Below are 22,500 nucleotides of genomic sequence, written 5' to 3'. Positions count from 1 at the left end.
AGGGCACACTAATTAAGTTAAATTTCAAAAGTGATAAGCGTAAAGAAATAAATTTGATGCGTATGGTGAAATTATTACTTTTTGTGCATAAAGTTGAACTAGACAAACATTGGAAACTCCTAATCAAATTCAAATAAAGGGTGACCGAAAATTATTAATATAAAATATCATATAAATATATGAATAAAATATCATCAAAAAAATTATTTTATCAGTATTAAAAAAGTTCTCAATTTCACATCACATAAATAATCTATAATATGGGGATTAAAAAAATCTATTACTAAATTTGTTCTAAACATCAGGTGGCAGATATTTTCATCTTAACCAGAATATATATTGATCAGTTGTTGGCATTTTCATCTTATATATACTTATATATATATATATATATATACGATACATAAAAAAATATACTTGTATAATATTTGGAATACCTTAAACAAAGTACTAAATAAATTTTTTAATTTGTTCTCAACCTTGAAACTAATCCCTAAACAAATTCCTAATAAAAAATTTATCTGTTTATTTCAAACGTTTAACAGAAAAGGATATGTTATTCATCTTTTTATTTCTATTTTCAATCCTTTGGCCAATAACGAATAAGGAACCGACACAATTCGTTAATGAGCTTTACTTTTTGTCTCCTAAAATTATGAAGCTCAAATCGTGGAAGCATCAAATATTTAATTTTATTAACTCTACACCAATCAAGCTGCAACAAATCTCTGATTTCTCCTTTTAAGTGTATTGATGATCTTTTGCCCTGTATTTTTGTTTTCACTGTGCATGTTCAATCATTGAATTTAAATATTCACAATTTGAACCGAAATTTGAGGGCTATAAAAGTCTAACAGAAAAAAAAAATTGAAAATTTATTATGGCTAAGAAGAAGATGGTGAGTCGTGACACGTTAAAATTGTTGGAAAGGCAAAAGAAAATAGAAACTCTATTTTGTCGGTGAGTCCTCTTTTATGACCACGGCCTACGTAGTTCTCCACGTGGAAAACTCCAAATATATTCAACTGTATTTTTGGAATCGATATAGTTCTAAATACTCTCTCTCTCTCATCTCTCTCTCTCTCTCTCTCTCTCTCTCTCTCTCTCTCTCTCTCTCTCTCTCTCTCTCTCTCTCTCTCACACACACACACACTGTCGGAAAATTAAAATTGAGTACAAATTTTGCGTGTATATTTGATATGATCAGAATACTAGCCTCTTTGAAATAAAATCTAAATCACAATTACCAAAAAGCATTACAACATGCAAAAATACAGTAGTCTTTGAGCTCTCTTGTCTTTATAAATGCTTAGAGCGTAGCTAATAGATACATGACAATATCTATATAAATATAAAAAGAAAGTAAAGAAATTTCCGTTCTTGGGGATTTCATATGATTTCGTAAGTAAGCTCGTTTTTATTTCATATGATTTCGTAAGTAAGCTCGTTGGCAAACAGTGTGACTAACTAACTTAACTCAAACTCCACCATGGGCCATGGCTTTACTTTAATATTATGATTGAATTTTATGCGAGTAGAAGAGCTTTACAAAACTTATTTCTGATTTGGAAACTTTTGAGATTACAAAATTTATAGTTATCTATTTATTATAATTAAACAAAAAATGAGAAAAATAGTCAATTTAAACGTTTAACATTGTTAAATAGTTAACGTTTGATAAATTTTAGATAAAAAACCACTTTCAGACGTAAATCTTAAATAAACAATTAACGTTTGGTATATGAAAGTGATTATTTACTTAATATTTATATTTTAAAGTGACTATTTATTTAAGATTTATTAAACATTGGTTATTTAATAATATTAAACGTTTAATTTGGCTATTTTTTTAGTGGATTCATAATTAAATTATCTAATGAAATTTTGACGGTGATACATGCATAGATTTTGACAAAATAATTTTGAGTGGTTTATTGTCGGTAACATTTCATCAATGATATCTCATGTATCATATATGTACAAATTACTACCAACCCCTAAAGAAGTATGTAACTTTAAATTGCGTAACTCGTTAATATCTGTTTATCTTAATTATTTAGTTTACAAACGTTGATTTTGTCGTTACACAGCTGTAATTTGTTTACTATAGTTTAGGATGAAAATTATTATTATTATTATTATTGCTTAATTTCTTCTTTATACACGCGCGTGTACATGTTGGGGCAGCAATCTTCAGGTCCCTAGATGAATCCAAGAATTTCTAATACTCCTTGGAATCATGAAGCAAAACTAATGAGTTATACTATATATTAATAATACATAAATAAATAATCAGCTATAGATCTGTCCATTAACCACTGTCTCGGAGAAATCATAGGCATGATAAAATTTAGGAGCCCGACAATCCAGTTACTATTTGCTGCGACATCTCTGGCGTGTTTGGTGATCCATGAGAGAAATTTCAATTAGGTCGACTTTGTACAATATTGTAGATTTTATCTTAGTAAACACTTTATATAATATTTATTAAAACATCAATCTAGATTCTCCGTAGTCCACTCATCATTAATCCCTTCTTTCTCGTATATGAGAGAAACAAGCAATCGAACGAAGGCGAACGGGCATATACATATAAATACATCCCTGTTTTTATTTGTCTACTTATTATAAAAATCACATTACTCACTGATTATTGCTTAATATGTTCTACAGAACAAATAAATTAATTTTCGAATTCTTACTCCAGTATATATGAAAGTTTAAAGTAAACAAATCCCTGTTTTTATTTATCTACTTAATATTAAAACCACATTACACACTGATTATTGCTTAATATGTTCTACAGAACAAATAAATTAATTTTCAAATTCTTACTCCAATATATAAGAAAGTTGAAAGTAAACAAATAACTTAATATCTAAATTATTACCCTACTAAAGTGAGGTGTGCTGAGAAACTCGTTTTACGCTAGACTTTACCTTATGGTTTAATACTGATATTTCATGTCCATTTCGATAATTTAATATTTACCCTTTAAAAATACAAAAAATTAGGTAACTAGCTAAAACGTTTGAGATTGTTATATAACCAACGTTTCTTAAGTCTTTATTTTGGGTTCGTCTCTCTTGTATGATCTTGGTGGCTTGGTAATGGTTCAACTTTAGAGGTGCTTCTTCTGATAGAGTTATTTATGTGCTCGATTCATTGTGAGCCTATTTGGTTGATTCTTCAGAATCCAACGATGGTCAACACCCTATATGCATTTTCATATGCCAAATACTAATGAGCTCAGGGGTCGAAATTGGAGCAAAGTCATAAACCCTAGTACTCGATATACTAAGATATTAGCCCTCCCGTTATTTTGGTGTGACTCGAGTCTTGACAAAAAAATTCTTTTAAATTTTGTGTTTACTAATACCTATTTCACCGAGATACCGTTATCAAAGCGTATCATTTAAATAAAAATAAGAATTAATGACATTTTTGCCCCCTCAACTATGTCGCCTTTAACAGGTTACTCCCTGAACAAAAAAATCTGCATTTTCACCCCCTTCGTGATAGTATCAAATTGATCTTTAATCATTCTGTTACTTTTTTCGTTGAAATAGACGGAATTTGACCACGTGCCCATCACGACTTCGAGTATTAAAGCTTCTTCATCATCCTCTTCCTTCCCTCAGCCGCCAAATAAAGCACAGAAGGTCTAACCATGGCGTACGCTGCGATGAAGCCGACGAAGCCAGGTCTTGAGGACCCCCAAGAACTCGTCCACAGGATCAGAATCACTCTCTCCTCCATAAACGTCAAGAATCTTAATAAAGGTCTCTCTCTCACACACTCACTTTTGTCCTCTTCAAATCAAACATAGCGGATCGAATAGGCCATTTGAGATTTAGGTTATAATTAGTGTGTATCATGTGGATAGTTTGTGGTGATTTGGTTCGGGGAGCGAAGGACAAGAGGCTCAAAGTCAAGGGACCGGTGAGAATGCCGACCAAGGTTTTGAACATCACCACCAGAAAATCTCTTTGCGGTGAAGGTATTGATCGATTATCAATTCGATAATTCCGAGTACATAATATTGTTGTTCAATCTTTTGAATTCGTATTCGTTTTCGAAGGTACAAACACGTTGGACGTGTTTGAGCTCCGAGTTCACAAGCGTGTGATCGATCTCTTCAGCTCGCCGGACGTTGTGAAGCAAATCACTTCCATCACCATCGAGCCCGGCGTCGAGGTTGAAGTCACCATCGCCAACTCTTAAAATTTTGTAATTTATTATTCCTGATAATTTTATTAAGGATAAATTACATAAATGCCCCCTGATCTTTTGACCATTTAACAACGTGGTCCCTACTTTTATTTTTCTTACAGCGTCACCCTTGAACTTTGACAATCTTACAAACTTAGTCCTTCCGTCTATTTTTCTCAACAATCCATCCATTTTTGCCCATGTGATTGGCATGTGACTATTTAAACAGGGACAAAATTGTAAAATAACAAAAAAAATATTGATTTTATAATTATTTAATATTTTTAAAAATTATTATTTATTATATAAAAAAATAAATAAAAATAAAATAATTATGTAAAATATGAATTTTTAATAAAAATGAATTGTAAAAATGAATTATTATTTATTATTAATTTTCTCTTATCGTGAAAAAAAAAAGTATAATGGAAATGTATTAAAAAAAGACAACAAACAAAATGAAAAATGAAATTTTTTAATTTTAATTTATTAATTTTAAATATAAAATAATTAAATAAAGGATATATAGGTAATTTTAAATATTCAAGTTATTACACAAGTTAAAATAGACGGAATATACTCTCAAAATTTGACGGAAGGACTAAGTTTGTAATAATATGAAAGTTCAAGGGCGACGCTGTAAGAAAAATAAAAGTAGGGACCACGTTGTTAAATGGTCAAAAGTTCAGGGGGCATTTATGTAATTTATCCTTTTATTAATTTATTATTTTGTAATTTTGACTGATACCCTTATTTCCATCATCACGTGATGGGCACCTGGTCAAATTCCGTCTATTTTAACGAAAAAAGTACCAGAAGGACTAAAGATCAATTTGATACTATCACAAAGGGGTGAAAATACAGTTTTTTTGGTTCAGGGAGCAACCTGTTAAAGGCGACATAATTGAGGGGGCAAAAATATCATTAATTCTAAAAATAATAAATATTTATAAATATTTTAGTAGTACTTCTTCACTTTACGCAAAGATCCAAATAGTAATCTTATGGGGAAAAACAAAATTATAAGACACCCAGATATCCTTATTATGTATTTTCTCTAATTTCAACACTACACACAGACTTTAGAGAAATGCCAACTATATCTTAAACCTTTATCAGAGAAGCAGCCTGAAAATCCTTGGCAATTATATGTAATTGTCTTGAAAAATCTATATGGCAAAAAAAACAAAATAATTATATATCTAAAACTCTAAAATTTGTGTATCGCAGATACGTTCTCTCAGCTCGTCCGAAATATTCTTAATATTTTAATTTATAACTTGTACATTAATATTACAATTTCATGTAAAATAACCAAACACTTGTATGTACTTGTCTTGAAAATCTATATGGCATCAAAAACAAAAATAATTAAATTTCTAAAACTCAAAACCATTGCTACATCGCAGATACAATCTCTCAAGAGCTCTCAGCTCTTGTCGGAAATATTCTTAATATTATAATTTATAACTAATACATTAATATTACAATTTCATGTAAAATAACCAAACAAAATTTCAAAATTGCAATACATCTTGGGCCTTGCTACTTCTATTCACAATAATATACAAACATATATTAAAAGCTAAATCAGCGAAAGCAATTTATTCTATTTTGGCGCACCTACAATCAATAGCTAATCAAAATTATGCCTCAGCTAGTTTCAAACGCGGAACAATGTTCATCGACTGCAATTCCTGGAGGAACATATCAAGACATGAAGGTGTTAGGTCCAAGCAAAAGACTAATTTCTTTGACTTATAACGCAAAACTAGTTAAAGTATCTCAGCTCAGAAAGCATTTCTCTGGCATAGCAAGCAAAATTATATATGACCAGACCTTCGAGAAATAAGAATTAATATGATTTACCTGAATCAAGAGCTTGCATGCATATGGCAGTTTCATGGTGGATATATTATCTCCATTTTTACACGACGAGCAAACTCCTGTTTTGAGCTTCTGGCTGTAATATCCGAGCAACCCGCAAACTCTGCAGACCTGTGTATATATGATCGAGTATATATCTTAGTTTTTCAATAAATTTGGGTAGCTCAGCATTTATAAATTTGGTGAAATTTTGCATGTTTTTATTTCTCAGAACCAGCAGAATTCGAAGGTACCATCAATTCTTTCATACCTGAACTTCAAAGGGATCACTGGATATCATCAGTCGCTCATAAATCAACATACTTGCACCATAAGCAATCAGACAATCACGTTCCATCTCTCCCACACGTAGCCCTAAGAAAATAAGATTATGACCAGGATGTTAGAACCTATCAAAACTGCATAAATTATATAAAATAAATGTTCGTATTCAGGAAAGAAACTAAAATAAAGTACACACCTCCATTTCTAGCCCTCCCTTCGGTGGGTTGTCTTGTTAGCATAACCCGAGGACCGCTACCACGGGCATGCATTTTATCCAAAACCTGAACATGGAAACTGGGTATCAGAACAAAAAACCAGTAATGACAACATTGCAAGTCTCAATTGAAGATTGTGAATTTCATCTGCAAACAGTTACTTTGGATTTCATGCACAACTAATCGCTATATATATATATATGTATGTATGTGTGTGTATATATATATATATGTATGTGTATATATATATATATATGTATGTATATATATGCCACAAACACTTCTTTTCTTATTATTTTTTCCAAGCAACTTTCGGCAACTCCTATCGGCTCATGATAGAACAAAGATTCTATAAGTGTCATCACAAAGTGTGATGCTTGAGCAGTGGAATGTAACAGTTTTTTTTTTTTTTCAGTTGATTACTCGGTTTCAAAAGTATAAGGCAAAATGAAATATCTCACCATATGCTTTAGCTTCTGGTAGTAAATGGGTCCCATGAAAATGTACGCCTGCAATGGGCAACCAGTGATACCTGAAGGAGAAAAATATATGTATGTATATATAAGCTGGATGAAAAAGGACAGTGGATAAGAGTATGGTAAGATTTCAGTGTTACTCTATACCAACGATCAAGGAAAAAAAAGGTGCCACTGAAGAAAATTATTTGATCATTTTTATTTATAAAAGCTAAAATTGCAGAATTAATGGAACATAGTAGACAGACTTAATACGTGCCCCTGCGCTATTTACATGTTTCTCTACAAATCTAACATACATCATACTCTCGTATAGAAGATCGTTTACTTAAAATGATGACATAACGTGGACATTATCAATTTGCATTGCAACTAGTAGGGTCTGTTATTCTATACCTCATTGTAAATTTTCTTTATTGGGTGATAAACCAGTCGCCCAATCATACCTGACTTATCTTTTAAACTTTTCCAACATATTCTCTCTTTTCAGAAAAAAAGAGTTAAATAATGGTTCATAAGAAGATAAATTCTATATTTTATGGCCATAATGTTACATGTTATTTCCTCCATGTGGAAGAACTTTGCAAACAGAAAAACCAACCTGAATAGATGAAATCCTTCCCACTATAGTTAAACCCCTTCTCCAAAAGTGTTTTACTGGTTAAGAAACAAAAAATAAATTATAAATTATAAATAGGAAAGCAACACATAAAAGAGTGTCTGAGAAAGAAGGTAAGAATTCCAAAACACCTTATGTCTTCCACTTTGTCCGCATGACCACTTGGTTCCCCAAAGGCACTACCATAATGAAACCGACCACATGAAACGCCGGCCTTGCTTCCAAGAAGCTCAATCATCTTGCCAACAGTCATTCGACTTGTAATAATAAATTAAATATACAGATATCAGTACTCTCCATAGCAAATCCAGGAAAAAAAATTATAGCTATGTTTCCCGATAAATAAGTTTTTTGTTTATATAATAATACTAAATCCTCAAGTGATACATCAGGGGAAAGAAAAAGAACATCTTTACATATTTACTGTCAACTTCCCATTTTCACTGTATGAGGTTTTAATATCTTACTAAGAAGAGCATTCAACATGCTCTTGTATTCTAAACTGTGAATGTACAATTTTAAAATAGGTGAAAGGTAAATATAATAATTAGCTTTGGGAAACACTGAGATCAAGAAAGATCACAAAATTCTTTCTTACTGGTGTATTAGCATAATTAAGGGGAGTGGGCCCTATATACATGATGCCATGATGGATGCAAATATTTCAAGCTAAGCCTCTCTAAAGTTGAAATCTCACTAATTACCATTAGCTTTTTCAGTAATTCCACTAAAATATACTAAATTCAGTCATAATCAAAGACATACATATCCCTACCGACGTAATTTTGCTCACTTATTCTTTCTCTTTGTATGGGAAATGTTACTAAAGTATATATCAACATGACAACATGTGGTCTTATTTGCACATTCGACAAACGTATAAATCCATTTAATCGAGGGACAAGTTCTAGAAGCAAAGACAGTTACCTTGGAAACCCGTGAGGGTTCATGATCAAATCAGGGCAAATGCCACGTTCACTAAAAGGGAAGTCTTCCTGCTGCACAATGGTGCCACAAACACCTTTTTGCCCGTGTCTACTACTAAATTTGTCACCGAGCTTTTTTTTTTTTTTTTTTTGGTATCAAAATAAAAAAGCTCATGTAAGTACAGCTTACTTACAAATTTCACAAACCACTAGGGAAAAACTCCAGAAAACAAAAACATAAATCGTTACCTCTGGTCTTCGAGTATGGCGTATCAAGAACTTTATGCATAAATTATTGTTCTTGTCAGAATAAAGAGCCACTTTGTCCACAACACATGATTCTCCTTCAGTACCTTTGAAGGTTTGATATGCAGACTTGTAATCACTGCATGCACATATAAGGGCACGTAGGTAAGAATTATAATAATATTGGAAATTACAGCACAGTAATGATGAAAGTGCCTAACCTATCACTCATTCCAGATCTTGTTGGGCCCTTTGTAACTTTCGGTGATTGTTTGTTGATATAGATATCATTGGTTCGAATAATTTCTCCAGGTGCAGCAAGTCCATCATCATCCAAAACCTACAGAACTCATAATATCTTTAACCAAACAAAATAAAATAAACTCCGGAATCATATTTGTTCAGAAATAGATGGGTGAAATTGTACGAAATGACGGAGACAACAAAGTTGCGTTACCTGCATCCTTCCGGCATCATGTCCTTCTCTATCGGGTTTGATTATTCTATCTTGTGTGTTATTTTCATACTTTTGGTTAATTGCAGAAAGCCTGTTTATCAGAACACATTTAAAGTAAGCAACCACCAATCACTAATAGGAAAAAGATCAAATAGCTTTTATAAAAAATAACCCTTCAATTTCAATAAAGGAAAAATAGTAAATTATCAACAATAATGATAACAAACCTTTTCATGACAATGCAACGGCCAAAACCACGATCCAGAGATGCCTTATTCATGACTATAGCATCCTCTATATCATAGCCACTGTAACTCATCACTGCAACAGTTGCATTTTGCCCTGCTCCAAGCTTATCGTAGCCAACCTAAAAGTGAATCGGTTATTAATTCATACTTAATAGCATGCAAGACAATCTAGAGAACTTTATTTTTACAAACCAGCTCGATCGTCCTTGTTGTCAATAATGGTCTTTGAGGATACACTAATAGGTACAGCAATGTGTCCATCCGGGCGAGCTATTAAATCAAGATGGAGTGCTAAGTTAATCCCAAAAGAAACATTAAGGAGATTGAGATGGATAATTTTTTAATATATGACTAATGTAAAAGAACAAGAATATATGAAAACCCCACATGGAAGACAAGAAATAACCCCCCTACAGCATGAATAAATATTGCGGAATAAAAAACATATATACTTGCCTGATTGAATGCAATATTTCCCATGGCTTGTTTACCCATAGCGCACTGTAAAAAGGGGATACATCAGTAATTTTTAACATACACTAAATACAAAGTGAATAATTATGATGCACATTATATCAGATAAGAACATAAGGCTTGGCATAGACCTGATAAGTATTTCTAGGAGACTGGTTGTGATGAGGATATGGAATCAACCCCGCAATGACACCCAAAATGGTGAACGGTTCTATTTCGAGATGGGTTGTGTCTGGTCCAATATCTTTTTCATACAAAGCAATCTAGCATGAAGTATGCGATACATTAGCTTAACTATGAAATTTACGATCACAGAAAATCACTGAAGAAATTATACAGGGGCAAACCAGAGTGTTGTTCTCTTCATTAACATCAAGAAACTCAATCAGCCCGTCAGTTAAGAACGTATCAAATGTACGGACTCCATCCTTCAATGAGCTAAATTACGTCAGATTTTCAAACAAATATAATAACATAAACCTAACATAAAAACACAGACTTACCATTAACTCCTTCATATGATGTTCTTTGACCAATGACAAACCTCTCCGCACAATGACCAGTGGACGACACACTCGACCTCCATCAGAAGCAACGTATACACAGCGCTAACAGAGATTTTTGTCGATATCAGCGACATTTTACATCAGACGCGATGAAAATAGTAGAAATAAATTTTTTTGTTGTAACAAAAGAATGCAAGATAATATTACCTGCTTTTCATGGACAAACACACTCACAAATGCTCCAATTAGCCTTGCTCTACGTAACATTCTAATGTTAGCAGTGAATTCCTGTGTGGAGGTAAACAAAACATTAAATTTGATAAATGAAGATGTTGTCTTGGAACGTAAGGGTGTCAGGTTTAAAGATTAACAGAGGAGTATCTAATCTCTTATTAAGAAAGAGAACTCGGACACCGTGGTGTTACAGGAGGTGATAAACTCTCAGGTGGATGGACTTGTCATTGGAAATGTATGGAGCTCAAGCTTTAAGAAATAGACTTTCCTACAACAGTAGGTTGTACTCGTGATATGGGATTCTAGAAACGGAACAGTAGTTGATTATCTGTTTCGAGAGTTTTCTATCTCCATTTAGATCGTGGATGAGCATTGATCATGGTGGTTAAATAAACATGTAGAATGATGAGTAGGAAAGAATTTATGTATGAGATAGTAAGTTGGCGAGAGATAGTGCATCGGTTGAGATGTTAATATTATTAGATTTGCAGAGGAAAGAAACTATCATTCTTGAGTGGGAGAAGCACGGGGCCTTTTCAGTGTCATGGTATGATTTTAGCATTTTTTTTCTTTTACCAACATAGCTCGTGGCTGGTCTAGTGCCATTTAATTAGTAACTTCCATTTTGGTTTTCCAAAGTGTTGTACAAGTGGATTTCAATCATCAAAGGATCAGATGAGGCAGCTAAGATTCAGTTACAGGTTCAAAATAGTTTTCTGCACAGTTGACTCAGCTCATACGCAGTTACTTGAGTTACACGTCACCGGTGCTATTTGCTTACAAATAGGATCTCGTTGTAAAATGTATTCAATTATTGTATTTGATATTAGACATTATCAGAGATATTGTGTGTGTGTGTGTGTATGTGTGTGAGAGAGAGAGAGAGAGAGAGAATACAGTTGAGAGAAGAAACTGGTGTAGGATCGGATTCTACTTTTTATTTTGTTTCTTTGAAAGATTGAGGTTGTCTCGCAGATGATAGTAGAAGAACCCTAAGGCTGGAGTGGGTCGTTAATGTCCGAACCAGGATAATTCTTGTGTGTCCTTAGTTTTTGTTAATCTTGTAATATCGTGTTCTTTATGATACTTTGCTTGCACTGCAAGGTAATTCAGTTTCGGAAGCTTGCATCAAGAACAGGGCATTGGTTATAACACCGAATTCTAGCCTTATTAATCATACTTGTTTTTCTTCTTAAGAAGCTACCTACTGATGGTACAAAATTGAAATTAGACAGTAACATATACAGAACTTTTATATGGAAATTTCCCCGTACCTGTGGTTTGCAATGCTTACCGAGTATTTGCCCATTGAAAATAACAATAAATGAATTCGAAGAGTGAAGCTCTTCCCCAGAGAGCAGTTCAAATTTCTCAATACCCTGGCCATAAAGCTAATCCAAAAAGGGAAAAAAGAATTACTGAGTAACTAATTAGAAACTAAAGCACAAGCATATACACCAATGAACGGCAACACTCGGCTAAGAAGCATTAATATAGGATCATTCTTTATGGCAGATATTGAATCAAAACAGTGTTGTACCATTCCATTGTTTATTTTATCGACTCCATAGGAAATATAACAAAAATATAAAAATCATCAAGCAATAGTTACTTTCAGCTCTGTATTGTAGCACAGACCCTGTGTGTATCTATTTTAGGAAAACAACAGGTAACTATATCATTTACTTTGCAATTGAATATAAGTGCAGAGTGTCGTTCTGGTAGTTACATGATTACCATGAACCGGCCAAATGACAATGAGTGTTTCTCATCTGCTAAAACTAAAGAACAAATTCAGTTGGAGAATAGAAATCTACGTACCCTTTCAAGTAAATCGGCATCCTCTTTTTCCTCTTGATCCGTAGTTACATGAGTCATGAGGGCCAAATTTTTCACAAGTCCACAAGCTTCACCTTCAGGAGTGTCGCAGGGGCAAAGCATGCCCCACTGAAAGCAGAGAGAAACTTTTTAATTAATTGGAAAAAGTAAACCACTTTTTAAAATAAGATAAGATGTGCCATGGTAATAAAGAGAATAATACAAAAAATTGCAATTAGACGAATAACATCAGAGGGAAAACAACATTGGTAAAAAAAAATTACCTGACTTGGCTGCAGGGCTCTTGGACCACTTACTTTCCTTGATTTCTCAAACTGAGGAAGGATTCTGGTCATATGGCCTAAAGTACCTATAAAGGATAGCCTAGCCAACACCTATGATAAAAGATTAAATATATGCCCGTACGCTTAACAACATAAATTCAAATGAGGAACTGATATTCAGCATATAGAGATTTCACAAATATGTCATACCATAATGTAAGAAAACCATGACTAAGATTAGTAGGAAGACCGCAAGGAAATAAATATTTTAGCTTAACCAGTTTCTTCAATTCATTGAAAATAATCAAGAAAACAAATATATCAATTGCCTCGTTGAATAACCCAAGTTCTTTCCGTAAGGGATCATTACATTTTTTTATGGGTCCATTAGATATATAGCCATATTTACACTTTGAGATTGCTATTTAGCCAAAGTTTGGTAAATATTTGGCAAATAGCCACATTCACCAGGAATGCCACGTCATGTTTGTGGCTATTTACCAAACGTTGGCTATATAGCAATCACAAACGTATAAGTTGGCTAGTTACCTAAATTTTTGTCCTTCCTCAAAGGGGTTGAAGGAAGGCCATGATCTAACTGATCTATTAAAGTATTGTGGTCCTCAAAAACAACAATTTAGTGTTTTATAGAGTTCTGAATCTTAACAAGCATAATAATCACGTGATGCAAAGAAAACACAATAAATTTTCGTCAATAGTTCATATCATTGGGATTGATTTTTATTATGTGAAAGAAATTACCAGATTGCGGTGGAATACACCGTTTTATCATATTTGTTAAAACTTGAGGAAAAAATGATAAAAGATTTCTCAAACTAAAACTCCCTAAGCAATCGTCACTCGGATGTACTGTATGGATGGTATATATGACGTAAAAAATCAATAAAATATAAAGAGTTCCACGCTTCCAAAAACATAGAACAAAAGAAGTAAAGCTCAAGGGAAGTAAAGACCTGTGTCATGCCTTTTCTGTTCATCTTAAAACGCTTAACATCCCAATTTCCAGTAGAAAGGCTCCTCTCAAGACCAAATGTAATACTATCTCTCATAATATACTGCAATAATAAGATAAACAAAGCAGAGCAGAACAGGTCATTTGTAAATAACAAAAATACCAATAATATATTTACTCAGCTGAAGAAAAAAATTGAACTGAAGAATTCAAGCTCCTTACGGAGCAAGGATAAAACATTCTCAAGATTAAATCACAATTGACAGCGTTATTAAAAGTTTGAAGATGTGGCTTTCAAGAATGTTTTTCGGTATTTTTTTTTTTTTTTTTTTTACTAAGAGGGGTATTGAGATTTATTCTTTTATTTTGCTTACGGTTTATTAATAGTTAGAAGTACTTAAAAAAAAGTTTAAGGCTTTCAACTTTATATTTTTTTTCTTTATGCTTCTCTGTTATGAGGAGTGTAATTCAGGACTTCCATTGGTGCATTTTTCAACAACAGACTTTTGATACAGCCAAGGATCGTGTGACCGAAGCTGTATTGGCAGTGATCTTCAAAATCTCGGTTACTAAAATTTCCCATTAACCTAAGCTCCACTCATTTGAGAGAGATTAAGTTAAATTGGTTGAAAGATGTCTTCTTTATTGATAGAAAATACCTATTTATAGATAGGTCGCTTACAATCAAAATCCTACTAGGATTTTAAATTGCCTAATTAAAATTCTAATTTGCTGAAAGATAAATCAAATGCTGAAATAAATCATAAGTGCAGATAATAAAACTCGTCACTGAAGCCCACTGGGACCGCACTGTGAGTCCCAGCCCACTAAGCACTTGGCCCGTTTTTTACGTTTCCTTTTTTAAAAAATATTACAGAATGCATACATTACAACTTTCCTACCCAATACCCATACAATCAAAGGTTTAAAACCATTGTGCAACAAATCAAATAAAAAACAAAAGAGAACTCTTTGAGACCATTTCATAAATTAGAAATTTAAGCCAATTAAAATATAAAGAAATTGCAACAATTAAGTATTAACAAGCACTAACCTGAGCAAAATCAAATCGCATCGACCTGCTGGGTTTTGATAAAAGAATATCTACAGTCCTCTTGACCTCGCTGATCATTGTCTTGAATAAATCCTAAAAAAACAGAAAAATGCATACAGACGTGAAAGTTTTCTCATGGACAGACAGAAAGAAATAAGAATCAAGCATACCTCAAAGAGTAGAGAAATAAGTTGACCAGATAACTCCAGCCTTTTGTTTCCCACGTAATCCTATAAACCAGTGACAGGCACCTCATTATACATGTACAAGACAACAGCTTCAAAGCAACACTAAATGCAACAGTACTATATCAGTGTAAACAAAGTTTTAAGCGTTCAATCCACTAAAAATGAATCAGTAATAATGTGCCTAAACAAACTGATCATAAAAAACCAAGAAATATGATTAACCATGTGAAGGAATTCTATGAAAATTCATATAGAAGTAGAGCATTTGAGAATTCACAAGAAATCAATTTTTAAACAAGTCGAGGCATAGATATTGTTCAACTGACAATGATATTTCTCTAACTGTACCAAATGAAAAACCAAAATCTTAGAATTTCAACAATGGAACTAGGGGTTGTCAGAGATTAAAAAAAAAACTAGGGGTTTTCAACCGAGCATTGCTACTTATTGACAGTTATTACTGAGGCATTTATCACAAAATTCATTCCGTTTTGCTGATCAATAGCTTTCTAACCATAAAAAGAAACCTGAACCATAATTTAATAATATGGTTACGCTTCGTGCCTGCACATTTCTTGGAGAATTTTTGAAATCTTCTTTAGAGGTTTATTTAGGAATCTGTTTCTATTCTTCTTTCTTTCTTTTCTCTTGTCTTTTTCTTTTATAGAGTTAACACCATATTCTCTTATAGTTTGATCGCTTTCTTCATTTTGTCAAATTTCTAACACTGCAATATCTCATGCATGAAAAGGAAATAGTACTAAGTGGGAAGGAGTGCGCTTCATGAACCAGTTACCTTATCGTCCATTGCATCCTTATTTAAAATTGCATCCATTATACGTCTTAGCATCACGGCAACATAAATACATTTTGGTCGGAAGTTTCCATTAAGCACCTGCAGAGCAGCGATTAAAAAAAATTAGTATCACATTCCTGTAGAAGAAAAAAAATTAAAAATAAAAGGGGAAATGTACCGGAACATTAGCCAGGAACACATCTCGAAGGATTGCTATCACTCTACCATCCTATTTAGGTAGCAAAAAAAAAAAAACAGTTGTTGGCATTTATTAGAGCAAATGATGTCTAACAAACAGTAAAGAATCATGAACCACAAAGTGCACTTGCTATATTCACAAATATGAAAGCATACCTTTTGAGACGACGGACTAATATACATGGATCTTTTCACCTACAAGAAGAATGCAAACCAAATGTGATTGACATAAGAGGTCCATATAAAAAACAATAAACGGCTTGCAGATGGGATGTTGCTGTACTAGGATTTTCACAAGAAATGTCTGATAAGTATCTTGGGGTTCAATCTTAAAACCAATTACCATCAAGAAGAGTGGTCAGTGACCTTGTAGAACTTATTAGGTCTCTATGCCGGAAACTTAATATGTCACCTCAACAAGGTGGCATTTAGGCTTCCCTTGTCTTAGACTGGATACCATATTTGGACATGGTCACGAAAAAGAAAAAAACAAATTGATTCGAACATAAATCTCCATGTAAATACTAAGAAAATTCTTTTAAAAACTTAGGAGCTTGTGATGCAAATATTGTGGTAAATGTTCTGCCACAAATAACCCAAATCAAGGAGACAACAAGAAACAGAATGGTGTTTCTAACTCTCCAACTTTTCAATTTTGCTCCCAAAATGTCTGAAAAATTGTTTTGACAGGTGTGGCACGATTTTTGAGGTTCTGACTATGTTGTTCTAATTCCAAGAGTCTTTGGAAAAAAAATTGAAAGTCTGGCCTAGTTGTTCCAACGGTCTAGCAAGTTTTCAAGGGGCGAATTCAAAGTCTCACAAGTTAAATTGGACTTCATTTGCATTGAGGCAGCCCCATATGCAATGTAGAATGTTTGGCCCAAGCTTTATACTTGATTTACTCTTCTTAGACAAGACCATGAAATCCTTTGTTGAAGTCACCAATTCTTGATTTCGGAATGACTTCGTTAACTAGCACTGTTTTCTTCATTACTAGGATAATATTATTCTCCCACTTTTCAAGGAAAAAAATCCCTCGAATATCGCAGAATTTCAGGAGCAAAATGGGATAGTTAGAGAGCTAGAAACACCATTCTTGGACCTTCTAGCCTGCTCATGTTGTCTCCTAATTTGGGTAAATTGTGGCATAATATTAGCATTACCTGTCACCTTTACAGTAAAAATTTAACTGCAAAATACAACGAAGCTATAGAATGCAAATCATTCAACCATATTAAAAAAGCATGAAAAAGGTGGAGGTGGATTTGGTAACCTCACGAGGCAGTACTCACTTGATTTTGCTGTATTCTACTTTGTATTTTTCATCGATAAAAGAATCTTGTTTCTTCTAAAAATAAAAAATGAAAACACTGCACTTTTAGTTCCGTTGCTGAACCTGAAAATAACATCTTGCATAATTTTCTTGTTTTCTTTTTTGGATTTTCATACTCGGCGCAACTCAGTGCAAGATTCCGGGTGAACTACATATGACTTATTAGAGTGAAAAATCTAATCTCACCTTTGATTCAAGGTACTCCAATGCTTGCTCTTTCGAGCATATGCCTTCCTTCGAACATTCCTGTACTCAGAGCAATAAGATTGAAAATTAGATCATTGTCATATGTGATAAAACATGGAATAACAAAAAATAAATAAAACAGAAAACTCAGTGCACATTTGTCGTGGTTTTCACTTATTTTTTTCATATTTTATTTTCTCAAGGAGATGGTGTTTTACTAGAAACTAAAAGATGGTTTCCGAGAATCTAGTAAGACCTTATACGGAATAAACCCCGTAAATAGTGAGAAAATGCACACACAATCACGGATTCGACCTCTGAGGTACTTCAATGTTCAAATTAATGTTTTTATAACTATTTCATATTTTTATACTCTAAAAAAAAATTCCATTATATATTTCAGTTTTGAGAAGTCTACAAGAATGGTAGAGAGAGAGAAAGACAAGTTTTTTATTTATTTAAAAAGCCTGCTATATTTTAGATTCTTCCCCGTTTGACTTATCCATTTGCAGCAGGGTGACCTTATAATATAAATAAAATAAAATAAAATCTATGCCTGTAATCTCATCTCAAACATATGTGTCGTTGACATTGACCATTCTCGGGAGCCAATGACATGTTGGATCATACTGTATCGTATATATTTAACTTCCCAACAAAGAGATTCACTTGTCTTAGTAGCCACCTACCTCCATGGATGGCAAAAGAAGGCCGCTATATTGAGGATCTCTTCCAACCATTTGTACCACTTCTTGATCACTCTCCATTCCCATTGCTTTCATGACAACCATGATTGGTATCTACAGAAATACACAAAAATTGAAAATCATTCACAAACTTTTTTTTTTACAGGAATTTTCGGACTTGGTGTTACAATTCTAATCCGTATTAGATTTGAGGAAAACAAGTGAAATGAATACTTGTTTGCTCCTATGAGGTCTGGTGTTTGATTTCTCATGCGGTACACACAAACCAAGCAGTATACTGTTTTCTTCTCACGAAAACTGTAGGGTTTAATGGGCGAAAAAAAAAACACCAAAAAAAGCAGGGAGAGCAAGATGAATACCTTTTTCGTAGAAAATTGATTGAGCATCAAATACAACTTCCCATGTTCCAATTGAATAACAGTTTTACTCCTTATAGTCTCGGAGCTGCTCGTAACAGATGCATTTATGCTGAAGAAAAAAAATTAGACAGGGGTTCTTTACTCATTTTGATGAGTCAAGAGACCTATTCCAAGATTTTTCATTGTCTTTTAGGTTCTTCAGTGTGTTTAACTTATGAATAGAGAGCAAGAGTTGCTCAATCTATTATGGGATTACCAATTCATAATTGAAAGAACAGTCCATCAGACAAACAAATATTTCAATGATGCATAAAATACTAAAAACCATGCCAAACACTTACTTTCCCTTTTTGTCGGTATCAAGAATGATCCTATTCTTAGAGAGCTGCTCTTGTATCAGGACAACCTAGATGATTTTAATTGTTGTGCATTATATTCAAAATCCAAAATTAAAAGGTAATTTGAAAAAGAAAGAGATTCAACAACCATTAACCATACATACAAATTAGAATAAATGCAAACCAGGAGATCTCCAATATCTCATAAAAATATAAACAAACAATAACACCCTCAATTACCTTCTCTGTGCCTTTGATGATAAAATAACCGCCAGGGTCAAGAGGGCACTCACCTGGAATCGACAAGAGACACACATGTAAACAACATTTTTTTAGGAAAACACATAGAAGCATGTGTACAAGAATGATATATAAACATTTAAAACAAATATTTCACGTCATGCTCTAATACCAAGTTTTGCAAGCTCGGCTTCATCTTTTCCGTGTAAGACACAAAAGCAACTGCGCAGCATAATCGGCATTCTTCCAATGATGACATCGGACTGTGACAAAGAGTCATATATATATTAGCAGAATCCCACATGCTAAGCTCCAAAACAATAGCATCATCATCATTGTACCTTTATTACTCTGTTCTTTTGACCGTGACTTCCTTCGATATATTCAACATCGACCTTTATGGGGGCAGCGTACCTAAATATAATCGAAGGGTAAAATAACGAACACAATCGAATCGTGACTTTAAGGATACGATTCAAACATTGCAATGAATCCTCACAAGAAACTACATCCCGCAAATGAATTGGCAACATAAAAAACAAATTGATCATAAAATCTTACGTAATGTCGGAGAGACGGCATGTCTGTGGATTAAGCTTTTCGCTCACCCCGTCCATGGTCACCGAGGGCTCGCCGATTCGCACATCTAAAAATCTGCAACAGAAAAAAATTCCAACGAGTATGAAGACTTCATATTTTCGAAATTCATAAGCTGTAAAGGTACTAAAATCACATATGATGTATATCAAACGTGAACGAAAAGTATGAAACGTCTTAGGAGACCTTAAATAGATACTAGGATCAATGGAGGACTCGATTCGATCATTGGCGCGAACAATCTTCTTGATTTCTGTGTTGACAAAATAGTTAAAGGAGTCCAAGTGTTGCTTCACGAGACCTCTGACCTAGAAAGAAAAATAAAATGAGATATCACACGAAAGTGTACAGGAATAGAGTTAAGTGAGAAAGAAAATAGGCCGTGAGTGAGTGAGTAAGGCATCAAAAACGGCGTACTTTCAGAAATTCCGGAAGGAGTTGGTACTTATCGACGGCCGATTTTATCGGCGCGGCGAGAAATTGTTTGTCAATGAAATCGGCGACTTTGTGCCTGAGCGCAGATAGTAATCAAATAGACAGATTTAGTACTCAATAGTTACTGATTAATCTTTAGGGGAAGAAGACGAAGAAGAGACCTTTTGTCGAAGGAGTCCGTGGAGAGAGGCATCGTTCTAAGACAGCCGGAGAATTACAGGAAGCGTCGGCGATGGCGGCGGCGGAGGGAAGATTGTGGAGTGAGTGTGGTCTAGCGGGTGCAAATTTAATTGTCGGCTTGGCTACACTGAACAAACATACGGGTTCATAAACCCTGTGCGGTAATTGACCATTTTATGACATAAACCTCCGTAGAGATTAACAATATATATTTGGTAAAATTTCAGAATTTTAGGTTTTTTTTTTTAAAGCATTTGTTATTAACGGGAAAGAACCCACGACACCTACTTTAAAATGGCATTTAACTACTGCATAATTCTCGGTATTGATATTATAAATTGAAATTTATAAGCAATTGAGCCATGAAACTTTTGTATTGATATAATTAATTTTTCAATTATTTTATTAACAGCAATTAATGGTCAATTTAGCCCAAATAAATTCCAAAAAAATTAAGAAATGTACTCGAAACTCATATAAATTTCAAGAACCTTAATCAATATCTTAGATAAGATATAGTAAAATAACTTTAATTAATATGTTAGATAAAATACGATCGTCCACCTAAGTAAAACACGAAACATAGAGTTACTGGGACGCGGGTGATTTTCTCCCAACACGCGCTCCAACGCTTAAAATTAATTTTGGTGATAATATGAAGTGGATCTTGGTTCTTAATCATTGTGTATTTGAGTGGTAAAAAGAGAAAGAGGGAGTTTGAGTTGTGATTTTGGCATAAGTTTGTTTTGGTGGGAAGTCACTTACCTCAAAGCAGTGCTTGAGGTCTTATTTATAAATTTGTTGGTGTGCTTGAATGTAGGTATAATGGTGGGCCCGGCCGAGAAACTCTTGCTTGGAGTGGTCTTACTACTACAAATAAGACTTTTGGCTTCAGACGAGTATTGGATGTGACTAGTCGCATCCAATAGTCTAATATCCCGCCAAATAAAATAAGTGGAATAATTTTTATGCGTTATTGGATGCGACTTATCGCTTCCAAAAAGTTGCATAAAAAAACATGGACTTTTGGATGCGACTAGTCGCATCTATGGTTAATTGATGCGGACTATTGGATGCGACTATGTCGTATCTAATGTCACATCCATTTTTATCATTGGATGCGATATTTAAACTTTTGGATGCGAGAAAAGTTGCATTCAAAAGTCTTATTTATCTTAGTGCTTCTCGTTGTCAGGTGGCTCGTTAGGTGCCATTTGATGGGAACTCCACTCTCGTCACGAGAATGAGTCCCCGGATGCCTTTTGGCTGGAGCTCAACTCTCGTACGGAGAAGTATTTCCATTTAGATTCTCTTTGGTGGAAGCTCAATGTCGTTTTTTTGCTTTGAGGATGTCGTTTTTTCCATATGAAAACATCGGTATAACACCATCCGTTATGGGTAATTTCACTCATATTTTATTTTCATTTTAGCCTCATAAGCGTCAAGCCAAAAGTTAGAAAGAATTAACCCTCCATTCCGTTGTTTACTAGCGTGGTGTGACTTTTACTTCTCACCACCTCTCACGAGAATTCGAGTTAGCTCATCATCTAATCTCTCTTCAAGACTCAGAAGAGTCTTCTATTGGTATTAGCTCATGAGTTGTCGGCCATGTTTGGTATTCCTCTCAAAAACAATTTTTTAGTTTTTGAGTTGAAAAAATTGAAAACAAAAATTGAAAACATGTTTGGTTTAAGTTTTTTGAAAAAAATTTCAAAAATTTTTGAAGTTGTTTTGAAAAAAAGTAAAGAAAACTGAAAACAAATAAAATGTGTTTTTGAAAAAAAAAATTCTTCTCTTCTCTCCTCTTTCTCCTCATCTTCTCTTTTCATTCTTTCAAAAACAAAAATGAAAACTATACCAAACACTTTTTTCAGTTTTTTCACTTTCTCAAAAACAAAAATGAAAACTGTACCAAACAGCTTTTTGAAAACAACTACAAAACAGTTTTTCAGTACAACTACAAAAATTAGAAAACAGAAAACAAAAACTTTTTGAGTTAACTACCAAACACATGATGTCCTAATGATCATAAAAATAAAAATAAAAAAAT

General features: G+C 33.6%; 2 protein-coding genes across 2 annotated transcripts; one reads left to right on the top strand and one right to left on the bottom strand.

The window, feature by feature from the left end:
* Positions 1-3,670: 3,670 nt before the first annotated feature.
* On the top strand, positions 3,671-4,224 carry LOC149399474 (small ribosomal subunit protein uS10y-like). The gene is made up of 3 exons (XM_089612790.1): positions 3,671-3,782; positions 3,887-4,000; positions 4,082-4,224. Exons 1-3 carry the CDS (start codon positions 3,671-3,673, stop codon positions 4,222-4,224), a joined length of 369 nt encoding a protein of 122 aa, XP_089468916.1.
* A 1,351-nt stretch (positions 4,225-5,575) lies between these two features.
* Positions 5,576-20,644, bottom strand: NRPC2 (nuclear RNA polymerase C2). Its single transcript, XM_089611583.1, has 38 exons — positions 20,432-20,644; positions 20,253-20,346; positions 20,022-20,143; positions 19,800-19,892; positions 19,580-19,652; positions 19,411-19,501; positions 19,239-19,291; positions 19,002-19,066; positions 18,661-18,769; positions 18,284-18,394; positions 17,595-17,654; positions 16,232-16,270; positions 16,056-16,106; positions 15,878-15,976; positions 15,064-15,123; positions 14,894-14,986; positions 13,841-13,942; positions 12,867-12,977; positions 12,586-12,711; positions 12,039-12,155; positions 10,738-10,818; positions 10,528-10,632; positions 10,372-10,452; positions 10,156-10,287; positions 10,007-10,051; positions 9,743-9,820; positions 9,530-9,669; positions 9,303-9,393; positions 9,067-9,185; positions 8,849-8,984; positions 8,601-8,731; positions 7,805-7,930; positions 7,656-7,711; positions 7,040-7,110; positions 6,560-6,644; positions 6,350-6,453; positions 6,082-6,210; positions 5,576-5,909 (listed from the first exon to the last, which is right to left on the bottom strand). Exons 1-38 carry the CDS (start codon positions 20,461-20,463, stop codon positions 5,859-5,861), a joined length of 3,462 nt encoding a protein of 1,153 aa, XP_089467709.1. The 5' UTR covers positions 20,464-20,644; the 3' UTR covers positions 5,576-5,858.
* Positions 20,645-22,500: the final 1,856 nt, after the last annotated feature.

Source organism: Urtica dioica, chromosome 4 (assembly GCF_054948205.1).
Source record: "Urtica dioica subsp. dioica isolate 48M chromosome 4, U.dioica_male_clone48M_v1_H2, whole genome shotgun sequence".
In the NCBI taxonomy this organism is placed as follows: domain Eukaryota; kingdom Viridiplantae; phylum Streptophyta; class Magnoliopsida; order Rosales; family Urticaceae; genus Urtica; species Urtica dioica.
Note: the sequence above shows the minus strand (reverse complement) of the source record. Positions and strands in the feature narration are given on the sequence as shown.